This window comes from Ambystoma mexicanum, chromosome 2q (genome assembly GCF_040938575.1).
Source record: "Ambystoma mexicanum isolate Mex_15411 chromosome 2q, UKY_AmexF1_1, whole genome shotgun sequence".
NCBI classification, from domain to species: domain Eukaryota; kingdom Metazoa; phylum Chordata; class Amphibia; order Caudata; family Ambystomatidae; genus Ambystoma; species Ambystoma mexicanum.
The window spans coordinates 152,588,835-152,603,706 of NC_090924.1; the positions used below are offsets into that span (position 1 = coordinate 152,588,835).

General features: G+C 45.3%; 1 protein-coding gene across 3 annotated transcripts in view; it reads right to left on the reverse strand.

The window, feature by feature from the left end:
* Window positions 1-14,872, reverse strand: part of GUK1 (guanylate kinase 1) — a 345,694-nt gene that overhangs the window by 8,618 nt on the left and 322,204 nt on the right. For all 3 annotated transcript variants that reach the window (XM_069647070.1, XM_069647072.1, XM_069647071.1), the window contains exon 7: window positions 3,757-3,842. In XM_069647070.1, the coding sequence (XP_069503171.1) occupies window positions 3,757-3,842 (86 nt within the window). The remainder of the gene's footprint in view (window positions 1-3,756; window positions 3,843-14,872) is intronic.

The following is a 14,872-nucleotide window of genomic DNA, read 5'->3' on the forward strand; positions in this document are numbered from 1 at the left end:
GTGAACACAGGTGTCCAAGAATTCAAATGTACTGTAATACAGGATCAGTTGTCCTTTATAACCAGCCAATATTAGAGATTTCATCTACAGTAAAACTCATGTGGTGTATGCCATTATATGTGTGCGCAATAAGCTTATATTGGAGGCAACATCAGGCAGTTAAGAATTCATATTGGGGAGCATCTGGCTAGTCTAAATAGTCAGGATCCCAGGTTTCCATTGGCAAACTTCATTGGCAAACTATTGGCAAACATGCCAGCAAATGTGCAATAATGGAGATCTTTAGTTCATTGGCCTAATGAAAGCCAAATGTAGCAAATGAGGGGGAGATCTGCAACGGACACTTAAACGTATGGAATCGAAATGTATTTGTTATTTACGCAGCACAACTGAGGGGCTGAACACCGAACACAAAATGTACGTGTTGCTGTAACAATGTTGTTTCTTGTATATAACCATGCGAACTAGGTTGGGTTAGCAAAGCAGTACCTATCAAAAAGTTTACACTTGAGTTTTTGTACTTATGGTCCAATTCCCACGCTTATGTTTAACGGCTCGATATATATATAATTGTGTTTTCATCTTCTTATGCTACCTATTTTGGGGTAGCATATCAGTAACTGTTTCTGCACTTCTCTGGAATAAGAAATGCAGAAAGCCACGCCTCCTCCCCCTGTGACGTTGCTGTATAACCCCCCCCCTCCCACTCCCTTTCCTGCCCCCCACCCCAATTTTCATTGCTAGAGTTGTCTTGAGTAACAAAGGGTTCACCATCAATGGCTTTTGACAACACTTCATTAATTTTTTTGGACACCGACTCTCGGGGCTTCACCCCCCTCAATTCACATGCTGGATCTTCCCTGGATCTCCCACTCAGGTTGGTCCTGACCCATGCTGTGCCCATTGTTCTCGTGAATCCATGCCCACATTTTTTGTCCCCTTGCAACATTATGTGCCTCACTGACCTCTGCAACTGTTTACGGTCTATCCTCTACTTCTCTGCTCTTTTCACTGTTTTATTCTCTGTTCTCATCTCCCCCCCCATTCTCTCCCTCTCGCCCCCCCCCCCCATCTTACTTTTTTCTATGCACTTAATCTATCTGAATGGTCCCTGGACCTAGTATGATGATAACTTTGTTAGACTCCCTTCTCCCTCCTTACTTGTTTCTGCCCCCTCCAGCACTATCGGAAATGTAGTCAGACCTAGTACGATAGTCGCTTGTTTTGTTCCTCTCCCCCTTCTCCTCCCCTCTCCCACACCTTGTGTAATTCTCCGGCTCTACCAGAAATGTTGTCGGGCCTAGTACGGTAGTCGCCTGTCTGTTTCCCATTTCCTTCCTATCTGTGTTTTAGCACTTGCACTATCTGAAATGGCACTAGGCAGAGTATGATAGTTTTATTTCACATTCTTGTTCATGGCCTGTAAGAATGTTTTGTATCTTCCCTTGTTCCCTCCCTTGTTGTGAAGCGCTTTGAAACACATTGTGTATAGGCGCTAGATAAATAAACCATCATGTATGGAGGGCCATCCTGGGTAATGTCCTTAGCAGAACGCCCCCAACCAAAAAATACTCAATCACGCTATTCATGACCGTTTTATAGGCTGCATTTGAGTCCGAATGGTCACCTGGCATGACAAATTAAACCTCAGGAAAGGTATCCAGACAACTGGCTTTCTTCAGACAAGTGACTAGGTCTTGTAGGCTGGATTGGTCCGAGACTAATTCTTCAGGCACATTGGAAGTTCCAAAATGTTCATACCCGAACTGTATGATGTCATCTTCCTCACAAATGGATCCAAAGGATTTGAAGAAATCGCTCTTCGACTTGGGTTTGAAGCTTTAAGTTGTGCCTGAGCTTGACAATGGGCCCTTTGACGAGGAAGTCGCAGAAGCTTTTGGCTTTGGTGTGGTCTCTGTGGTTGCAGCTACGTGAGAAGACATCCCAGAAGCCTTCAGACTCAGGCTTTTGGGCGCACAGGTCGAAGCCTGCCCCAATTCCATTCCAGTTTGGAAAGACGCAGTGTGATCAATAGCCTTTTTTGACTCTCGAGGAGCCGCCTTCAAGAATAATGCCATCATTTTTTTCACAGAACTTTCCCCCTTCAGATGCTGAACCAGTCTGATCGGTAAAATGCACCGAGGCTTGTTGGGCGAGGAGATGGAAGATGCGGAACGCTGATGCTGTTTCGACTGCTTCCGTGACAACGAAGAAGAGTGAGGGAATCACTTCAGGATGTTGACAGTTTGGAATGTTTACATCATTTTTTGGGCCTTTCTGGAGACTTCTCCGGTGGAGCTTCTACCGTCGGAAGATTTTCTCTTCTAAGGTGTGGAAGACAGATTTGGAAACCGACCAGCCTAGGGTGACTTTCGATAGTCTCTCCAAGGCTTTTCTGGCCATTAGTTGGAAGGAGCCGCACTCTACGACTGTGTTCTTCCCCGAGGCACTAGACAAATTCTGTGCAGATCAGTGATCGATATATTTGAGTCACAGTTTGCACATCTCTTAAAGCCTGTCGCGTAGACATTGTGAAGATTTACCAAAAAGAATTACGATGTTGAAGAGATTCACTGAGGAGAGTCGGACCGGCAACGGGTGCAGTGTGTGCTATTTTTACTGTCATCAATGTAACAACGCAACATCTGGACGAGGGAGTGGAAACCTTCAAGGGACATCTACTTGAGGCCTCACAGTGCCCACTGCTGTCGAAATAGTTCCTGAGACTGCAAAGCAGGATACAAATGTATCAAAGATGAGGAATACGTGGGAGGACACAATACATTAGAAATCTGCTTTTCACTTATGGGAATTGCTCCTTGCAAATAATCGAGGGTAGCCAACAGGAAATATGCTTTTTATTAACATGTTTACTTGCCTAAAAATACACTACTGTGGAAAGAGAACAGTTTTTAAAAATGCACTAAACATGTTTATTTAACTTTTAAAGAAGGAAGTAAAATGCTCTTATCTCAAAGTCTTACCTGATGCCTTGGGTACAGTGTTTATTTGTTTTCCTTTTGCTGTACTGCTGATCCTTTTGCAGTTTTAATTTAGGGGAAGTCAATGAGCTCAGTACCCACTTACGCCTCACCAACAGTTCAAGACTACACTGGCCACCTTCTCTTGGATGCACATTTGGCACTAAACCTACCTCACAACTAGTCCAATTAGGCGCAGGTAATCATTTTGCAATCTGCTCAAAACATCAGTACTTTTGACACAGGTCAATGTTATCTGATAAATGCTTTACATAATTAAGATTTTATAGGCTCTGAAGAACTTAAACAAAGACAGTTTGTTATAATGATGTTTGCCCAATATGCCACAAAATGTTCCAGGTAGTGCGGTCCCATTTAAACCTTAGCAACCGAGCACTATAACCAGCAGACTTCGGAACAATGGTTTAAGATTGTATGCATTTTAATGCTGCATTATAGAGCAGGACTTCTGGAAGTTTAAAACGTCATGTGAAAGATGGCAAGGAACAACTAAAGTTAAAAGCTTTAGTCCGTTCAACCTCACACGTTAACTACAAGGTATAACCTGCCCATAAAGCACCTCAACATGATGCAAGAGACGAGTGTGAACATGGTTTGGGAAACACCAGCGGGTGTACACAGACTGTCCTATCAGAATATTTTGACTGATCATTGGTCTTGTCTGAAATTTTCTTACCATGAACTTATGCAATTCAAGAAACCGTTTACCACACAGCAAGTGCAGGCAAATTGCAGATTAGTTGGAAATACTTACCTCAGCAAGGGTCCCCTTCAGATTTCCATATGCTTCTTCTAAATCATCATTAATGATAATTTGGTCAAAGAGGCCAGGTTCTTTACCTAACAAAAGAAATCAGAAGATATGAGCTACTGACTCGGGAGGACCAATCTTGTATGTTTAGTCCTTAGCTTCTTCCAAATAAACAGGTGCCCCAATCACACAGTAGCAGATAGGAACTTTACCAAGACAGCAAAAAATGTACTTTCAAATATTTTAAAAAGGGAAGCTTGGCTTGCATGTGCAACCTTGGGCTCAGATTGTGCAATGCTAGAGGTTTACTTTTGAGGAATACCTTCTGAACCATCCGGAATGAAGATCACATGCAAGTTAGTGAATGGACATGCTGACAAACTAAGCCTTAATACTAAACGACAACAGAAATAATATTACAGAGGTCCAAAATGAATCAAAAAACAATATGCAGTTACTAGGACGAAAAAAACATGCACAGAATATAGAGTTGTCAACAGTCGGGCAAGAAGTTTTTTTTATAGAAAAAAGATTTTTGGATAGCAGCAAAAGAAGGTTGGCTCGTCTGGACAGTGGTTTGAAAATGGAGACTATCCAGGCCAATAGGTCAAAGCCAGTTCGAGTACCAACTAGCTCACACGCACATGAGATGCATGGTTTCAGAAAACATTTATAAGAGGCAGTGTGTTACTATTTTTTTTTTTGTCTGTGTAAAATGAGTTTTAGGGAGAATAAAAGAAATTTCCAGTGAGGATACTTTTTTTTGGAGAGTAAACATCTATTTTATTAACAGATCTTTTCTAAATCCATATGTCACGCAAATTAAAGATGTCTTTTTAAACTTCCTTTTCAGATCACTCAGCAACAGCAGAGCACTTTACTGCGGCGCCATGCAGGTGAAAGCAGGGTCCAATCTGATTGCCGCTTCAGAATTTGTTGGAAGTATTCTCCTATTTTTGTGAAGTAAATGTTTCTAGTACGCTGATCTGTTAAGCAAAGTCCGGGGTATGCACAATGCATGGTACTTTGAGATCTTATTCACTACCACCTCTCGCCATTACGTGTTCTGCTTTCTCCACATTGGGGAAGAATAGAAACTTTGCTGCAAGTATTTTCTTTTTGTCTGCTTTGTTAGGCAGAATTGCATGCAGTACCCTCTGGGACCACCACATACAATTAGGACTACAGGTGTAATCAAAACCAACCTTTGGTATAAGTCTGTACTACACAGTTTTGTGGTAGCGAGCTGAGCAGCCAGGCTTATCTCAAGAGGGAATGTGAGCAGTACATGAGGTTACACAGAGGTCTTACAATCACAGTGGTTCAAGTAGACACCTGCACTCAAGGTTTCTTGGCAAAACACTGATTAACTTATTACACAGTCATTTAGAAAACATTCACTAGAAGGAGGCAACTTAATATCATTCACAAACACACCTCAATAACAAACCAATGAGTTTCTGAACAAATTAGGCTCCCCTGAAATAGGAGCAAAAGGGCATTTCAGTTACTTTCAATGTGAGTAAAAAGGCACAAGTTAGCAGAATAGCTCACAAATACTTTCTTAGGCAGTGCAAATATTTTTAGTTCACTAGAGAACTCTATTCATTTCAATAGGCCTAGGCCAAAGTCAATGGACTAGTGTCTTGGATAGGAAAAAGCAGTTCTTGAAGTAAATGGTAAAGTCTTTGCAAAAGTTCTCAGAAGTAGTTTGTACAAAAAAGAATCGTATGTTGGGTCACAAGCTCATTAGGCCTGCAAGTTGGGAAAGTTCCACGAACTTTCACCGCAAGAGAGGCGTTCTCTCAATCTGGTTGGCACAGTACCTTAATATGAAGCAAAAGATGCAGCTGAAGAAGTTGGTTCCTGCAGATCTCATTCGTGGGGACAAGATGGAGGACGTTGGGGGGGACTCCTGCACTGCGCGGGATCATCGGAAAACACTGACAAAATGGAGTCACTTCAGTTTGAGTAGCTGTAATTCAAGCACACAAGCTGGTGTTCTTCCCCCTGATTAATCCTAACCAGCTTCGAGAATTGTATCCAGGTGGCTTACGAGTTGACTGGTCCCCACCACCAGAAGTCGTCCTTATTCAGCTTCTCTGTCGAGATGAACTTGGCAATTCGGACCTGCAGCGGGGCTTCACCGGGCAAACCAATGGTCCAGGAGTTGCAGCAGCCGTCCTCTTCCAGCTCGTCTTCGGTTCTTTTGTTCCAGTGGTAGACTCGGCTTTCCAGTCCAAGAGACTCGCCTTTTAAACAGTTGTCTCCCATTCATTCCAGCGTAGCTGCCACTCACTCAGCAGGGTGGCTGTCCTTGCCGGACAGTCAGCCAGCCAATCACGTCAGAGTGCATTTGGGTCTCCAAGGAGACTAAGCACAGAGTTTCAGGCACCTCCCTCACTGCCTGCCCACACAAGACACTCACAGAGGCGGCCTCGAGTCCTGAAGCCCGCCAAAGGCATAGAAACAAAGGGACCAAACATGGTTTGGCGCGCAAAGACAGACACTAGAAGGACCTTTCCAAAAAGAAATGGCGAATAAAAGACAACCGGGACATGTTTAACAAAGGGGCTTAAGGAACCATCTTGAAAAACATGGCTCCCGCGATTTTGGCTACCAGTGTTGGCGGTCGGGAAAAATCATGGTAGTTTGTTGTAAAACCACTGCCACCAAGGGTAGCATTTGACTGCTACATGAGTTTCTAGACACAGGGGATGCTAGGTCACCCCTCCAGCACTCTATAGGAAGATGTGTGTGCTGGGTCTAGGAATTTAAAAAGACTAGTAAAGTCAATTTAACCTTACATTCTCTGGGAAACAATAGTTCATCCCAGAGAAGGTATTTAAACCTTTGGGAAGTCTAAAGACATCCCTGTGTCACTGCACTGTGGAGTTATCTTAAAACTCAATCAAAGAACACAAGAGTAAAACATACATCAAAATACATGAGTGGGGAAAAAAGGCTCACACTCTTTCAAGGTAAAAAAACTAAAGTCCTCAAAATCCAGCAAAGTTGCTGGGGGTCTCTAAGGAGAAGGGAATTAACACATTTTTGAGAATTCCCCCTAACATGAATCTAAACAAAGGCCCTGCTTTTCAGGACATTTTTTCCATACCCATTTTTTCATTTTACGAGCATATTCTCGAGCCTGTCATACATCCAATATTACTGTGTGAACTAACCTAAAAGTCTCCAAATCTGCCTTGGAAACAAGCCAATTATCACAACCGTTTAGAACATAGACAACCTCTCGCCTGCAGAACCATAACCCACCTAAAAGGTCCAGCACGCGCCAATGCTATGCCCAATTATTCTTCCCTCACTGCATCTCTCCCTGCCTGTGTTTGTAGCATCTACTCCTTATCTTCCCCTCGCTTCTCTTCTTTCAGCAGACTAGGGTAGGGATACCACTGGCAGGGGCAAAACATTTCTTAAGGAAAGCAACACTCAATTTGCAACAGGGTAGATTGAATGAAGAGTGTGACTGGTTGAATGCTCCTAGCCATTGGCCTGGTCCTACAAAAGAAAATTTCATTCACATTTTGAAAGCAGTCAAACCCCAGAGCAGCAGCAGATGTTAAACCTAGAAGCAGTGAGAGGCAGCGAGTGTCACGCATGCTACATTTGCAGTGCTGTTTGGCTGAGTTACATTATTGCTTGCTTTGCTAAGCAATGGCAGGTTTCGCTATCTGGCTGCACTATGCTATTTTGTCTCAGTTCAGCTCTCCTTTGAAATGTTAAGCTGACTTAGCTTGAGTATGCTACACTATCTTATGTTATACTAAGCCACGTAACACCTTTTAGCTGTAGGAACATGTCGTGTAATGTTAGTCTGTTAGGTGTAGTAACAAAACGCATAGATCCTAATGCATGCTAGAATCTGTTTTACTTCTTTTTCACTTGCATTTGTATGTATTTATTCACCCCTTTTTTGTGACATGGCAATTTCCAAATATGCTAGCTGGCTGGACCATGTTAGGCCAGGTTATATCATATGAGCTTTCATTATGCATTAATGTCTAATGCCAAAGTGTTACGAAACAGCCATAAGGTGGCAAGTAGTGTTAGGGAGATTTATCATGTGTATATGCTTCATCCCCTCTCAGTGAGACCCCCAGCACTTTTTGCTGGACTTCTGGACCTTTTTCTTTAATCCTGAATGAGCTGAGCCCTTTTCAACTCATTCATTCTTATGGGCTGTCTTTTGGAACTCTTCTCCTTATATTAAACTGTCCAATGAAGTCTATTTTTCCTCCATATCTCTTAAAGGCATTTGTATTTTACTATTGCAGCACACAGATCCTTATGGACAGCGTAACTGGGGACCCTTTGGGTCCTCCTTTGAGATTATTTTCTATATCCTGCAGTAATGGTACAACGTCCTTTCATCGTCTGCCTTTTCACCCCCAGGCTTTTCAAAGTGCACATTCCATCAAATGTGGTCATCGAATCTTTTAGGGGGCGGGGGTGGGAAAGGGCAGATAAGGGTGTGGGTGGGCAATGACAAAAAATAAGTGTGGGAGGGGAGTTTGGGGGGTACCCCCCCTAAATAATAAAAAAAAAACATGAGCACATTCGATGGAATGTGCAAGTTTAAAAGCCTGAGGATGAAAAGGCAGGTGATGAAATGACATGGAACCGGAGTAACTACAGTTCAAGGATAGAGATACTTAGTATCGCTCTCAAAACTTTATAGCCCAAGAGATTGACACAGCACCTTAACGTGGAGTACCAAAGGGATATTTAGTATCCCCCTTTTCTCTGCTCCTGTGATTTATGTCACATAGACAAATTCCTAGTTATGGCTGGTAGCAGTGGACGTGTCCTACCAACTATTGGTGATTTTTCTACCACAGGCTATGTCCATAGCCTCGGTGGTGCACAATAGGGGCACCCGAGTACCAAATCAGGGGCTCCCTTCTTTTTTTCTCCATTACTAGCGTGATATGATAGATGTCATTTATAACACAGCAAACAAGCGTTTCCAGGCACGACAAGATAAGGGACGGAAGACAGAGGGAGGACAAGACAAACAATGTTACTAGGTCTTGTGTCATTCAGATCGTGCAAATGCGAGGACGAGAAGTGTAAAAGGTACGGTGGGGCCGGTGAGGGCAGGGAGTAGGACTGAGAAACAGGGCAGCAATGCTCTGAAATAAGTGCAGCACAGGGCAGCATGGCTCTGGGTAAGAGCAAGGAGGCAAGGGACTGTAGAGGTTACAGTTACAGCCCAGATGCAGTGCAGGGGTGACTGATCAAGAGAGCCTGGTACCAAGTGAGAATGAGGGTAGCCAAGCCACCCGTCCATGGGCAGACAGGAAGGCCAGCAGAGGAGGGAGAGAAAGCAGAGGAAAGTTTTGAGCTGCTTCCAAAACTTCAGGTGGTCCGGCTCAAGTTTGAGATGGGCAGGGAGGACATTTCAGAGGGAGTCACCTGCATAGGAGAAAGAGAGATCCCTCCCCTCCCGCCCCCCCAACTCTCTGCTTGGAGAAGCATTGGACCCTTAGAGAGTTGCAGATAGCTGAGGGAAGGGCTTGCAAAGGGAGGTATTAAGGAAGAGAGTGTTGGAAGTAGTGCAGGCCCAGCCCTAGAAAGCCTTGTGGACAAGGCAAAGGGTCTTGAACTTGATCCTTGCAGCCACCAGGAGTCAGTGAAGAGATTTCAGGGCTGGAGAGATACGGTCCGTGGGCTCGGGGCAATAGTAAGTCTTGTGGTCCTGCTCTGGATTAGTTGCAGAGTACGGAGAGTAGCCGAAGACAGATTGAGAAAGAGGCAATAGTCCAGCCTAGAGAGAACCAGGGCTCTGGAGACAGTAAGCATCTGGGGGTAAGTGAGAAAGGGAAGAGTACCTTTGAGGAGGTGAAGCTGGTAGTGAGGAGACGTCCAAAAGTGATGAGAGAGAGTGGAGTCGAAGATGACACCAATGTTTTTTGCTTAACAAGAAGGTGAAGGATGAGCGCCCAAGGATGGTGGCCAGAGTGAGAGGGGAAAGCGGGAGCAGGAGTCCCAATGAGAAAGATCTCAGTTTTACTGACATTAAGACAGTGATCGTTGGATGCACATGAGTCCTGAATCACGGATAGACAGTCAGGAACGAGCAAGAGAGCAGAAGAGGCTGAGAGGGGCTTGAAGGAGAGCAAAGTGTCATCCACATAACACTGAAAGTTAGAGGGGACGGTAGAGATCAGGTGAGCCAAAGGGGCCAAGTAGAGGTTGAAAAAGCTAGAGTATAGAACCCTCCGCCACAGGGGAGAGGTGGCAGAGAGAAAGGAACCAAGTTGGACCTGGGAGGGGTGGTCCAAGAGGAATGAGGTCAACCACTCCAAGGCCTGTTCTGTGATGCCCAGGTAAGGATGGCGAAGTTGACCGTGTCAAAGGCAGAGGAAAGATGAAGGAAGATGATGACAGAAGGAATGCTGGCATCAAGGTTAGAGAGCAGATCCTCACGGGTGCTCAGGAGAGCAGTTTCCGTGCCTCTGGCAGCTCTGAAGCCAGACTGATGGTCCTGGATACAACCAACCAATTCAGTATGGAGAGTAAATTGAGAGATGGCCAGCTTTTCCAGGAGATTGCCCAGAAAAGGGGTGATAGAAATCAGGCGATAGTTTTTTGGACAGGTCGGATCGGCAGACAGCTTTTTGAGAAGGGGGTGCACAGGGGAGTGCTTGAGGAGAGTTGGGAAATTCCAGTGGCGAAATTGATTACAGAAATTGGCCCCCGCCGGAGCGTGGGTGTCAATATGGTCCTTGATGGTTCGGGAGGAGCAGGAGTGCACCTGTTTAGCCGACACTTTCACAGATCGGACGAGTCTATAAACCTTGTCTGGTTTTGTCAGAGAGAAAGAGGAGGGGGGGGAAGAGTAAGCCAAAGGGGGGCTCAGAGAGGAAGAGGCAATAGAGGACAGGATGTCCTCTTTTTTTAGTGGACAAGTGAGAGGCCAGGGCCGTACACAGGGATGGCAGGGAACAGGCGAGGTAGAAGCAGCAGCAGGCTTGGCCAGTTCCTTGCAGATTTTAAAGAGTTTGGCCGTGTTATGACAAGTCGCAGAGACATGGGCTTGAATGTGGGCTCTCTTCTTGGACAGGAGAGAGTCTGCATTGCCTTTGGAGCAGGCCGGTTTGTCATAGGGTGCGGTGGAAGCCCCTCCACTTCCTCTCAGCCACCCTGCACTTGCGTTTCAGGAGGGCAAGGTCGGCGTCATACCAAGAGTTGCACTTGGATGTAAGGCTTCAGCCGGATTCTCATGACAGGGGCAAGGATGTCCAGAGTGTTGGAGATAGAAATATGCAGATTAGAGAGGGCCGTGTCAGAGTGCGAGTCAGGAGTAGGAGTAGCAGAGAAAGTAGAGGCAAAGGCATCCACTGACACGCTTTATGGGCTGAATGACTGCAAAGGTAGGTGACAGTGCAAGCCTAGGCTTTGCCAGAGGGATAGTGTTTCAGGTGAGAGGAAAGTAAAGTCCGGGAGAAATGAGTGATGAGAGGGTTAGAGGAGTGGGTGGGGGGGGGGGAATGGGAGATGTCTGAGGAGATGAGAACATCCAAAGTATGTCTGGCGGAGTGTGTCTGACCAGAGGGCAGCATGGAGGGAGACCGAGAGAGCTTGTCGCAGAGGTTTCAGAAAAGCCTAGAGGAGGTGAGAGGTAGCGGCGAGGAGGGAAGAGAAGGGGTCAGCCCACTCAGAGAGGAATAGGGCAACATGGCCAGGTGGCCTGTAGATGGGCCAGGAGTGTGGTTAACAGGGTTGGACTGGGACAAGAAATAGGCCCTGTCACCCAAAAATAAGTGGCCCACCCCTTGCCTCAAAAAGGTAGCCCACCCATCGCCTTACGACCCTTGACCTCTGATGACATCACCAGAAGTGATGCCATTTGTCCCCACCTCAAAGTGACATCCCGGCAAGCGATGAAACACGACCATTCCACCCTTGACAAAAACGGAAGTTGCATCAAATAGCATTGTCCCAAAGTACACTAAATTACTGTGAATCCAAGCAGACTTCCAAGGCCAAATGACATGTTACTGTATAGCACTTATGCTTAAGCTCTTTTTTTATAGAACAAATATGTATACAATATCACCCAACCTGTATTGGTACTCACTTATCGACCTAAGACGGAAGAAAGGGTTTTTGGAAAGAAAAAAAGAAAATATGAAAATAATATAACAAAACATCTTATTTCCCCTTCCAAACCTGCCCAGCCATGGCCAGAAACCAGCCCCCACTCCCCAAGGACGATTTCGGCACGGCCACGGGCCGAGGGGCCAATCCGACCCCGGTTGTTGATTGTCAGCCCCTTGTCTACCATTCTGGGAGGCCTGTTTGTGTGGTTTGCCTTTGGTGGGAACCAATGGTGTCCCCGCCTAGGCTCCAGAGTGTCTGAGCAGGCAGGTAGTGGAGGAGGAGTTTTCCACCCCCCTGTCCTTTGGCTGCCAGAGTGCCTGAATAGGACCAGCTCCCACTGGGGGTCTGGCTGTCCTGATTCGACAGCCAAACGCCCCTTCTGAAAATTGTTGAGAGAGATTTCAGACAAGTGTGTGCTAGAACTGCATAAAAGGTGAGGCTTCTAGAGTATAAAGCAAGTCGACCACTGGAAGCTGAAGTAACCAAAGAAAATGACCAATGACGCCTGCAGGCCCTTTGCAACACCATGAAACGGCCACTGCTGCCCTGACCCCGTTTTCTGTGCGACAGAACTCCAAAGGGGACGACTCCTTCCCTTTGACTGGTGGGAACACCCAGTCCCAAGGCAAACTGTTTTGAGCCATCTCCTGAAGTCCTCCGAGTTTCCAGAGCCGTGAAACCCCAACACCGGGAGACCTGCTGCCCATTCCGAGTGCATCGTTGTGGAAAGACCAAACTCGTCCAAATCTTTGCTGAGCAGTGTGTGGGACTGTGAGAAGCAAAGAAGATTGACCAGGCGAATCGCGTCCTTTGTTGGTGCTGCAGAAAAGGGACCAAATCCACAGTGACCCAAGAAGGTGGTGGAAGCCGTGCCAGAGGTCCTCCCTCGTGACTGCTGCTGAGAGATCACGTCCATTGTCCTGCCTTTTTATCATCAGAACAAGGAATCCGGAGGTCGGGTCGTCCAGCACAGCCACATCTACGAGAATCCAGCCACAACGTCTTCTTCAAACCTATGGTACTGTGGGGGGGGGGGAAGGGTATTGCTTACCTTGATCTGTGAAGTCACTAGAGAGCATTGGATTACGTCCAGGGTACCCCTCACCCCCTTACCTCGGACCCCAGCTGCTGCTAGTGTCCCTTTATCGAGTCCTTTTACAGGGTCTCCATCGTTAGTTAACTTGCTGCATTTTAAAGACTAGAGACTGGAAGAAATCCACAGGAACTCTTCTGCTGCTTGTCAAGACTGAGCCCTCTCCGAACTGCCTTTAGTTAGGGTTGGGTGTTTGGACTTAAAAGACTTACTGTGTGAAGAAAACATCTCTAGAACCTTGAATCTTGCTAGTATTACACTAGCAAGCCAATTTCCTTCGCTAAAGTCACATTCTTATATGTGTATGCAGAGTAAATGTCTTACCATATTCCTGCTAAGTACCGCAAGTGTGCTCAGTTACTGATAATACAATAGCGTTGCCTTTTCACTTTCTAAGGTTGCAGCAAAAGTGACCGCAAACAGTTCTTTCAAGTATTCCAAAGTTTTCTAGAGTAAACGAATGATATATTTAAAGTGATTCTGGTGTAAATATAATATATACTTTTTTATAAATTATATGTGTGTTTCTTTGATGTACATATCTAACTGGGTTCAATGTACTTGCCTACAGCTCAAATATTCCTCTTAAGATAAGCCCGACTGCTCTACCACTCTACCAAGGTTCCAGCAGTAGTACTGACTGATACTAAGAGTTGGGGGATCTACAAACCACTGGGATAGTTTACTAAAGTCTTACCCCCAGATGGGACTCAAGGAAAACTCCCCTAACAAGTAGCACTCCACAAAATACTCAATTAAATAAAAACACAGGAGCGGAATGTAGTCCTGGAAATGTAATATGGTAACCAGACTCTACAAGCAATTTGTGTACTGCTCTCTAATTAAGAGTGGAGGGTAACTGGAATCCAGAACTAGGAATGATATAGAAAGGTTGGAATATGCATATTAACTTCGAAAAGAGCTGAGCCTAAGATGATTCCTGCTTCACACATCACTATAACCATCGTGTCTCTAGAGCCACATCATTTTTTTGACAGAGCGGAGTAGGTAGAAGGGATCTGGCCTCAGTTTTCTTGGGCATGGTTTCAACATGACGGGGGTCACAATGACAACCTGGGCACTGTTGAAGGGTTATGAGCCAAAGACTGTTTTTCTGGCTTTAAACGTTTTGCACAAAGGGACAAGCTTTGTTGCTTTGAGACTAATGTGGTGGTGATTTGGTGCGGTATAAAATATTTGTTCACATAAGGGGAAAAACAAACTTCAGGGATTTGCAAACATGGCAAATTCACACTCCTGATAAATAACTCCTCCTGAGCAGAATTAAACATATATTTCTATTATGCATGCTGCCCAGATCACCATGTCTCTTGCCTGCAAGTCCATTTTAGGACACACACTTGTTTCACACACATTATCTCCACTTTAGCCAGATGGCTGAGGGGCCCTCATCACAGATGTTTGTACACATTGGTGGTGACATTTGTTTGCTTATCACCTCAAAGCTTCCCTCACAAAGCTTCACATAGTCTAATGAACATCCTGCATAGGGGGCTCTGGCAAGATGTTCTCACTACAGAAGGCAGAGCATTACAATACTTTACACACTACTTCCAAGTAAGGCACCACCATGTCCCACCATGATAATGTCTAGTATGACATTAGATGGAAGAAACTCTTAACTTTGACATCCAGGTGCCAAGCCCTTTTCATTTTACGTTAAAGGTGAATGTTATTGGTAACAGAGGGTAAGGGATTTAGTGATCAAATTGATAAACAGATTCTTGGCTATATACCACTCTTAACTCTGACTCCAAACCTGTGCCAACATTTTGGAGTTTGGCCTGGACTACAAAGCATGAAGAAAGCCAGGCAAATAAGCAACCACACTTCGAGGATTGCTCGAGCACATCTCAAGCCCCTCAGGCATCCAGCATT